Source organism: Hemibagrus wyckioides, linkage group LG11 (genome assembly GCF_019097595.1).
Source record: "Hemibagrus wyckioides isolate EC202008001 linkage group LG11, SWU_Hwy_1.0, whole genome shotgun sequence".
NCBI classification, from domain to species: domain Eukaryota; kingdom Metazoa; phylum Chordata; class Actinopteri; order Siluriformes; family Bagridae; genus Hemibagrus; species Hemibagrus wyckioides.
The window spans coordinates 33,866,363-33,876,253 of record NC_080720.1 but is presented as its reverse complement, the minus strand read 5'-3'; the positions used below and the strand labels follow the sequence as shown (position 1 = coordinate 33,876,253).

Here is a 9,891-nt window from a genome sequence, read left to right as displayed (position 1 = left end):
CATGGGAGGTCAGGTAGCGGGATGTGGTCAGGGTTCTCTTCCATCGTAGACTACAGTATTTCAGGCTGTGACACTGCAGAATTAATGCTCTACAGAACCGTTTACATTTAATCAAACCAAAAAGACACGTAGATCAAAAATAATGCGCGTGCTGTAGCTCGGTTTGCTGGGCTGTAACTGGACAAATGCTTATTTAAAAAAATCCAAGTAAGGAGAGATGTGGGATAATGTAGTGGAGTAGAAAAAAATGTATACTTTATTAAACTTTAGTAAAGTACAGATACTGGAAAAAAGATACTTAAGTACAGTAACTATTTATATTTACTTCATTACTGACCACTACACAGACACACACACACGTCCACGCGCACACACACACACACTCGTCCATGCACACACACACACATACACACACACTCGTCCACGCGCACACACACACACACACACACTCTCGTCCACGCGCGCGCGCACACACACATACTCGTCCGCGCGCTCCCACACACACACACTCTCGTCCACGCGCACACACACACACACATACACACACACTCATCCGCGCACACACACACACACTCGTCCACGCGCACACACACACACACACACACTGTCGTCCACGCGCGCGCGCACACACACACACACACACTCGTCCGCGCGCGCGCGCACACACACACACACACACTCTCGTCCACGCGCACACACACACACACACACACACACATACACACACACTCATCCGCGCACACACACACACACACACACACTCGTCCGCGCGCGCGCAGCTGGTGAGATTTTTTCTTGTATTACTTTCTTAAATCTATGTCCTTATCCATATTTGACTTTTCTTTAGATATCACTGTATTGTGAGAAGAGTTCGGTCAGCTTCACAAGTTGGAGTTCTTGAATTGTAGGAGTTTTTGAAGGTTCCGAACCTTTCTTGTGTCTTTAGTGGACACTTCCGGTGCTGTTGGTTCAGCCCGAGATATCGCTTACCCAGTTCGTATTTATCATTATATATTTTATTAAAATGTTTTTATTATAAAGCAGAGCCAGTAACGCACGTGACCCAGTAACTCGGTGCTGTTCGTTATGTTCAGGTTCATATGATACACTAACACATGCAGGTAAAGACACAAACATGGGAATGGTGTTGTTTCTATGATTATAGAGCAGTGTGTTATATAAATATCTTGAAGTGTTCATGTCAGATTGATTATGTTTTATTATTGAACCCTACTGAACTGATGAATATTCTGAATACGCACTGAGGAAGATGGACATTATGGTGACATTCCTCTGTTTCCCAATTTAAAAAACACTGCATCTCATCATGTGGAGGATTTCTAGTGAATGATCTTCATCAGAAAGCTGCTGCACCTTCACACTGCCTATGTGTAACAGTTAAATGTGTGTGTGTGTTTATGCGCATGCTCGGGTGTGTGGGTGTGATGTGCGAATGAAATGCCTTTGAGAGACAAAATGTTTTTGCAGCAGAAGAGATGAAGCATCCTTCACTATACACACTCATCCTGCTCGCTGTGATCCTCCACTACGGCTCATCTTCAGGTGTGTGTGTGTGTGTGTGTGTGTGTATCTTGTTTGTCATTTCTTTAGGAGTATTTTCTCTCCTGAGTTGTGATGTAGTCTGGTTTCAGGAGTGACTGAAGCTCCAGTGATTGAACTGTAAACTTTAAATGCTTAAAAATGAAGACAATCATTGAATCAGTTATCAGTGTTTTTCAGCTTTAGCAGAGCGTCCTACTTCATTTAGTCTCCTGAATCTGATGTTTCATTCTTTTTCTTTTATCTCCTGCCTACAGTGACTCATAAGTAATGTATTGTACTGATGTGTATATTTATATGTATGTCTATATGTTAATATAAAGTGTTTTGTACAGGCAGTGATGGAGTGTGTACACCCCTGTTTGTGACTGTTGAGGCAACAGCCATCATCAGGTGTCCTGTCACAAAGAACGATCAGGATGGAGTTTATCTCTACAGACAAGTAGCTGAGAAGTAAGTATTCTTTATGTTCTCATCAGTTCTCACACACACCCAGGAGAACATTACACACTACACGGGTCAGTTTAATATGTCTAAAATAAAATATAAAAGAAGAGTAAAAACAAAATACTCTGATATGATGCAGGTCTTGTCAACAGGGGCGTAATTTCCACTGGGGACAGGGGGGACACCCCCCCCCCATTTTTCAAAATCCTGTTTTTGCCCCCCCCCCCTTTCAAATTGGTTTGTTAAGAATTTTTAACCATCATTGCCACAGAGGAGCAGGACCGAGCAGGACACACAGAATCTGCCCGTGTCGATGCGTGCGTCTGCATCCAGGAATGTCACGTGCACACTAAAACTAGCTCACTGAATGGTGTAATGTACAGGTGTAATAAACAGGTATAATGTACAGGTGTAATAAACAGGTATAATGTACAGGTGTAATAAACAGGTATAATGAACAGGTGTAATAAACAGGTGTAATAAACGGGTATAATAAACAGGTGTAATAAACAGGTATAATGTACAGGTGTAATAAACAGGTATAATGAACAGGTGTAATAAACAGGTGTAATAAACGGGTATAATAAACAGGTGTAATAAACAGGTATAATGTACAGGTGTAATAAACAGGTATAATGTACAGGTGTAATAAACAGGTATAATGAACAGGTGTAATAAACAGGTGTAATAAACGGGTATAATAAACAGGTGTAATAAACAGGTATAATAAACAGGTATAATAAACAGGTGTAATAAACAGGTATAATAAACAGGTGTAATAAACAGGTGTAATAAACAGGTGTAATAAACGGGTGTAATAAACAGGTGTAATAAACAGGTGTAATAAACAGGTGTAATAAACAGGTGTAATAAACGGGTGTAATAAACAGGTGTAATAAACGGGTGTAATAAACAGGTGTAATAAACAGGTGTAATAAACGGGTATGGCGGTTGCGGCACAATCAGGGATGAAACGCCAGAAGCAGCAACAGATGACTTTAATGTCCTCATGGATGAAAAGAAAGAAAGGAGATGTGAGTTGGTTGATTCAGTAAATTAGCTCAGGTCAGGATTATCATATTTTCATGAACATTCTGTGTAGCATGAAAACGAGTTGACTTTAAACCACGCATTTTCTCTCAGCAATGACCAGCAGACTCTAGATGTTAGTTTTATGTCAGACTCAATATGATCATAACTCAGTGGTTAGTCTGATAGAAACTCATATCATGATAGTTTCATATCAGAGGACAGATGAGGTGGACAGTTAGGATACATGGAGAGATGGGATTGAATGGACAGATGGAGGACAATGTTCTTTATATTTTTTTTATGTTTGTGAGATTGTGTGAGAATCCTGTGTCCTGTACTAAATCAGTAGTGTATCTATTGTGTTATTAATGTTCCATCCTTTTGGATTACAGCAGTAAGGAGTACAGAAGGTTATTCCTATAAATCATAAAAATCATTGCACAGAAAATTAGCAGCAGGAATGTAAATATTTTAATTTGTTCATTAACTAAGAGTGTGTGTTTATTCATGAGAGACAATTATTAAAGTAATGATCAACATTTTCATATAATTCCATATTAATGTAGCTGCTGTCTATCTGCACCTGATATTACACAATAGTGCTGTAACACACACACACACACACACACCGTTCATAAAGCTTTCTGCTGTTTCTATTCTAAACCCCTGCGGTTTGGTGGACGTGTCTCTGACAGGACGTCTGGTACAAGTCATTTATTTTACATGTTCAGCTTCAGCGCTCAGTTTAAAATAAAAGTTTGTGTAACAGTGGAAACTGAGTCTCACATTATTTACATTTTATTCACACACAAAGCATTAATGGTGAATATTTTATAAAATGATTCTCTCAAGTCTTGCTGATCGGCCACTATTGAAAAAAATCTTTTTTATATACGCAGTTTAGTAGCCTACTGTTCATTTTGACAGAATTTATCATTATAATTAACTTCATTATTTCCTGGATTCCTGGATTTTTTATCACCATAGTCCCTAAATGTAAATACAGGAAATGGAATTCAAATCAAAAACATTTTCCCCCATTTTGTGCCCCCCCCACTTCTCAAACCAAAGTTACACCCTCGCATGTCAGTGTCACGTTTTATAGTTTTTACCATTTATTTACAATTCGAGTATTTACAATAGAATAATTTACAATAAAACGTCTCTTTTTCACTCCTCCTTCAAGCATGGAAAAGCAGACGGTGACGTACTATTACCAGGAAGGAACTCTTACACCTGAGGAGCCATTCAAGGGCCGAGTGGAGACAAATAATAACTTCGGAAATTTCTCAGTGTTCCTCAAGAACGTGAGCAAGCATGACGGTGGAGTTTACTGGTGCCACTTTAACAAAGGGGATATTATGACCGATAGTGACACGAAAATTTGTCTGTTAGTGCAGTCTGGTAAGCAGCTTTATACTGGGGCTTTATCCCAAAAAGTAAAGATTAAAACAGCAGCAGTGATTTACTAGCAGTATACTGTATATAATTTACACATTGTTCTTCTCCACTAATTTATTCTTGGCCTGTTGTGTGTGTGTGTGTGTGTGTGTGTTTTACAGGAACCATAGTGGTCTACAAAGAGGAAAGTAAACTGATCTTCTGGGCTGTGATTGGTGGACTGTCATTCTTCATTCTGTTCCTGCTGATTATACTGGTACACACACACACACAGACACACACACAGACACACACACAGACACACACACACACACACACACACACACAGATAATCACTGCTGCTGTACTTGTCTTTTCTCTGTGTGTGTGCAGGTAAAGCTGTGTCATGATCGTGGAAATTACACAACAAAGCAGCAGCCCTCTAATGGTGTGTATGAGGTCATGCGTGGGAACACTGGGAAGGCGCTCATTAACCCGGCGTATGAGTCCGGTCGGAGATGAACGCAGTCCGATTTACTATGAAGGATGTAAGGTTTCGAAATTTCAGCCTTTTTATTCAGACTTCAGTTTTATTATCCACACAAATTTGCACAAAGTGTTACACCGCACTGACCCCCGTGTGTATTATTGTGTAAAGGCAACACATAGTTAGCATATTAGCAGTTGATATTAGCAGTTGATACTGAGGGAAATGACAGTGTAATTCTATTCAGGTGAAGTCTTTTTGTAGTGAATTACAGACACATCTGAGGTAAATGTTGATGTTCTGGAAGGTTCTGTCTCATATAAACTCTCACTGTGTATTTACACGATCTATTAAAACATACTATACTTTAGCGAATGCATAATTTTAGCCATTGAGTGTATATTCTTAGCAGTTTATCAACAAATCTGAGGTAACTGTTGATGTCCTGGATAATTTTCACTCTCCCCATGTCTATACACTGTGTAAAAAATACTTTTAGTCATGTATTGTCTTCTTTTTAAGCTGTTTATCAACACATCTGAGGTAAATGTTGATGTTCTGGAAGGTTCATTTCCCTCTGTCTTTACACTATCTATGAGCTGATGTAACCTCAGTCAGTGCCAGGTCTCTGTTGTGGCATGTATCTTGTAGTTTCCTGGTAACAGTGTTTTGAAACTATGTCATGACATACTAAGTGTCATGACATTAAAAATATTTTTCTACCTGCACTGGCCTTTTGGGCACTTTCTGACCCAGGAATATATCAATAAATCGAATTAATATGTAAAATTTATGTTTATAAATCAAGATAACAGAAATCATTCTACAGGAAATGTCTTTCTGTGTTTTATAAAATGTTTTTAAAAGATTTTTTTATTAATAAAAACATATTTTTAATTGTTATTTTTGTATGAATCCATACTTTAACAATAAACAAAACTAAATAAAGAATTTTTTTGTCCTTTACTATTGCAGTAGCTCCATACAGATGAAATATTTAGCACATGTGTGAAAGTGAAAGTGAAGCATCATGTGATTCTCTATGATTTTGTTTACTAAAAAGTGCATTCAGACTATCAGGAAACAGAAAGGATGTTTTACTTCCCTCTCTCTGTCTCTCTGTCTCTCTCTCTCTCTCTCTCTCTCTGTCTCTCTCTCTATCTTTCTCTCTCTCAGTCTCTGCATATATGTGTGTCTGGATCCGGGTGTACAGTATACGAGAAGCAAAAGGTTTACATTTACACTTACACTGTACTTTACAGTGATCTGCAGCAGTTCAGTTCAGTTGGTTAATTCCCTAAATTACGTCTTTATTCCAAAATTCATTCAGACTAGGAAATAGATTTTAAAGATTCTAGAATTCATTTCTAGATTCTAGATTTAAAGAATTTTTAGAAATTCTAGTGTTACAGCAGCTTAGCCATTAACAAGATTCAACATGCACACTCACACATATCAAATATTAAATTATATGTACACACATAAACACACTCATATTAGACTAAGACAATATAGAATTAAATAAGTTAAATGTAGCAGTGCAGATAGGAAAGACACTTGTGGATTTAACCGTATTTACATCAGTATTTACATTACAGTACAGTACACATGTGCAAACTGGCAGTAGATATGAAGATGAAGATAATAAATATGAAGAACCTTGAGAGTCTTGGAAATAGTGTTAATGGCTGTAGTAGTGCAGTGTGAGAGTGTTATCCCCTGTCACACACAGGTGAGCTAATGTATAATGTTATGGGGCGGTGGTAGCTCAAGTGGGTCATTGACCAGACGATCAGGGTTCAAGCCCCAGCACCGCCAGGCTGCCACCGTTGGGCCCTTGAACAAGGCCCCCGACCCACCCTGCTCTCAGGGCGCTGTATCATGGCTGACCCTGCGCTCCGACCCCAATGCCCAAGGATGGGATATGTGAAGAAAGAATTTCACTGTGCAGTTATATATATGTGACAAATAAAGACAACTTAACTTATAGTCAATGTTCTCCTGTGACGTTCTCTGTGGCATGAACCTGAACGAGTCTTTTGGAGAATGAGCTCCTCTGACTCTGTAGTGTGTTGTAGAGTGGGTGAGACGGATTGTCCGTGATGGAGAGCAGTTTGTCCAGTGACCTCCTATTTCTCACTGACTCAAATGTCTCCACTTTGTGTCCAGTGATAGATCCAGCTTTGTGAATTAGCTTGTTAATCCTGCTGGCATCCTTGGAGCTGATGCTGACCCCCAGCAGATCACAGCACAGTAAATGGCACTCAACACCACAGACTGGGAGAAGTTCTCCAGCATCTTGTTACAGACATTGAAAGATCTGAGCTTCCTCAGAAAATAGAGTCTGCTCGTCCTCTTCCTGTATACAGCTTCAGTGTGGATCTTCCAGTCCAGTCTGTCGTTTAAGTGTACACCGAAATAATTCACCAGTCCACAGAGTTATCCAGTAGTCTCCGGTGATCAGACTCCTGTCCATCCCTAATACACCCCACCACTGCAGATTGGCCAGAAAACTCCTGCAGGTGGCATGTTTCAGAGTTGTACTGAAAGTCCGAGGTGTACAGAGTGGACCTGCATGGTAAAGCAGGAATGTGCCTGAGGTTAGTAGTTGCTCTGGTCAAGCTAGCTTATTTATAAGTTACTATAAAAAATGATAACGAATGCATTAATATCATCCTGAGCTACTGTCAGAGCTGCTGTTAGAGAGAATTAATCGGCACCTAACCACTAATCAGCATCCAGAACTCAGCAGCTCTGTGGTGATTCTGTATGTGGCATCCACAGGATACTGATAAGAATTCACCATAATTTCCTGCAGAGTCAGACTTGTAAAAATGTGGTAGTGAAGTGACAGGTTGTGGTAATTGCCCTAAATTCTGACGGTGAACATGGCAGTGGAAAAGCTTCTCTTGACGTCAAGCTACACCATCGAATTCACCACATGGACCCTGAGTTGTGACACACTCCACTGTGAGTTCTCCACAGCAGGAACACACATCATGCTTTCAGGCTCATGTCAGAATATGGTGTGGTAATGAGTCTTCATGTGGTGAGCTACGAGAATAATAACTAAATATATTACTTGAGGTGAGGTGTGTAAATCACATGTACACACATCACTCAACTGTTACAATCTCTATGGTTGTTGATTATGGGTGTGGCCTGACCATAATTTACATTTTTTTGGAGAAACAGTAGTAAGTGTAGGTAACTAATTAAACACAAATGTGTAGCAGCGAGCTGACTGTAGCACCTACATCCCTCACAATGTGCACAAGCATGTACCTGCGACTTGCCTGAGGAGAAAAGTTAGTGAGAGCTGGCACAGCAGGGGAAACGCACAAATTTATTGTTAATTGTTGCCTGGTGAAGAAGAAGAGGTGTTTGTGCATATTTGTGTGTCTTTTAAGCGAACACACATCACACCTTTATTTAAAGGAATTTTATTATGAGTCATAAATATGTGTGTGATAATGCTCATACTTCAGGCCGTGTTTCCATGCGAGTGAGCAGCATGTGTTATTTCACACGTTCTGAATGTGAAAATAACTTTCAGAAAGGCAGTTTGCGGTTTAAGAAGCTTTTTTAGATCATTTCCTGTTTGTCTTCAGCTGCACTCTGATTCGGTCCTTTGAAAGGACTTTACAGGAAAAACGTTTCCATTCACTCAAATGTCAGCCTTCATTCACGGGACTAGTAACCTACTAACTGAAAGAGCTTCTGAAATCGATCAATTTCCTAAAACAGCACATCCACCCATTCAGTATTTATTAAAGAACTATGTCTTACTTTTTGCACATTTGTAGCTACATTTAATTTTGTGGAAAGGTGGAGAGACAAGTTGCTTCCTGTTCTCCTTCACCTGTTTTCCTCTCTGGACACTTACATTTCTGTCATTTAGCAGACGGCTTTATCCAGAGCGACTTCCACAAGTGCCTTGAAGTCTTTGTTAATAAATACATCCTCATGCTGCTTCACTAGGCCTTACTAGGCCAAACTCTCAAGCAGTCTGTTAGTGTCCTTTGAAGACAGTCAGTGACACAGTTGTTCTAGAGGAAGTATATTCATCACCTGGGGGCAGAACAGAAAAGAATGTTATGAGGCAGGTTTTCCTTGTACCATGAGATGGTGGGATTTATTCCATCGTCCTACTTAAACCAGTGAACTGATGGAGTTTGTAATGTGCTGAAGTGAAAGTCAAAAAGTTTCAGATTTAAATGTACTGAAGTTTTAAGAATGAAACGTTTTTCACTGATCACGTGTTGTGGTGTGAGCAAGGTTTTGTTCAGCCACAAAGTTTAAAGCAACCCCATTCTGCCAGAAAACTGAAATGATCACTCATCATCATTCACTCAAGACTGAACATTTAGTGTTAGCGCAAATTCAACTAGTGTTCCCTTACTACTTCAGTCACTGGGAGTCTAACTGGGTTTTAGCAAAGAAAGCATGCTCAGATAAACTCAGATCAATAAACCCAGTTAGTTAGTTAGTGGTTAATTAGTGAAATTTACCTCCACATGGGTCTTCAGATGCAGTTTGTTTGAGTCGGGAACCCTTATCCTCATCCTCAGATTCCACACTTCTTTGAGCTGAGTGGATGCTGATCTTAGGTCAGGTGTGTAAGAAATTACAGACTGCCTCCAATCCAGATTCCACTCCACAGTACACACCTGAAAGGGTTCATTCCCAAAAAGGCTTACATATCATATAGAAATATGTTTAATTCACTTCAGTTTATCTGTAAAGCAGCCTTACCAAACATAATTAGAACATTTAATCCAATCAATTATTACTATGGGAGTGGCAGCAAGACATCGAGGACCATCACTGAACAAAAGGTATATGTGACCGTGATTACCATTTAGTATCCCCTGACCATTTGGGTGGTAAAACCTGCAACAATACCAAGCCAATACACACCCCGCACACACACTCTTCACCCTTCTGCCATCCGGAAAGAGGTACCGAAGCATTCGGACCCTCAC

The 9,891-nt window shown here is 39.7% G+C and overlaps 1 protein-coding gene and 1 long non-coding RNA gene across 2 annotated transcripts; one reads left to right on the top strand and one right to left on the bottom strand.

The window, feature by feature from the left end:
- Positions 1–726: 726 nt before the first annotated feature.
- Positions 727–5,809, top strand: LOC131362225 (uncharacterized). The gene is made up of 6 exons (XM_058404103.1): positions 727–782; positions 1,489–1,563; positions 1,896–2,013; positions 4,226–4,443; positions 4,602–4,696; positions 4,813–5,809. The coding sequence occupies exons 2-6, from the start codon at positions 1,497–1,499 to the stop codon at positions 4,939–4,941; spliced, it is 627 nt and encodes a 208-aa protein (XP_058260086.1). The 5' UTR covers positions 727–782; positions 1,489–1,496; the 3' UTR covers positions 4,942–5,809.
- On the bottom strand, positions 5,309–9,660 carry LOC131362226 (uncharacterized). Its single transcript, XR_009206139.1, has 3 exons — positions 9,418–9,660; positions 8,793–8,977; positions 5,309–7,477 (listed from the first exon to the last, which is right to left on the bottom strand). It is a non-coding gene; the product is annotated as an uncharacterized LOC131362226 (long non-coding RNA).
- Positions 9,661–9,891: the final 231 nt, after the last annotated feature.

What these genes read in the sequence shown, in the direction of transcription:
- LOC131362225 (XM_058404103.1), top strand. Translation starts at nt 1,497, where the DNA reads ATGAAGCATCCTTCACTATACACACTCATCCTGCTCGCTGTGATCCTC. An exon ending in TACAGACAAGTAGCTGAGAA is followed by an intron (nt 2,014 to 4,225) that starts GTAAGTATTCTT and finishes TCCTCCTTCAAG; the next exon opens with CATGGAAAAGCAGACGGTGA. An exon ending in TTGTCTGTTAGTGCAGTCTG is followed by an intron (nt 4,444 to 4,601) that starts GTAAGCAGCTTT and finishes TGTGTTTTACAG; the next exon opens with GAACCATAGTGGTCTACAAA.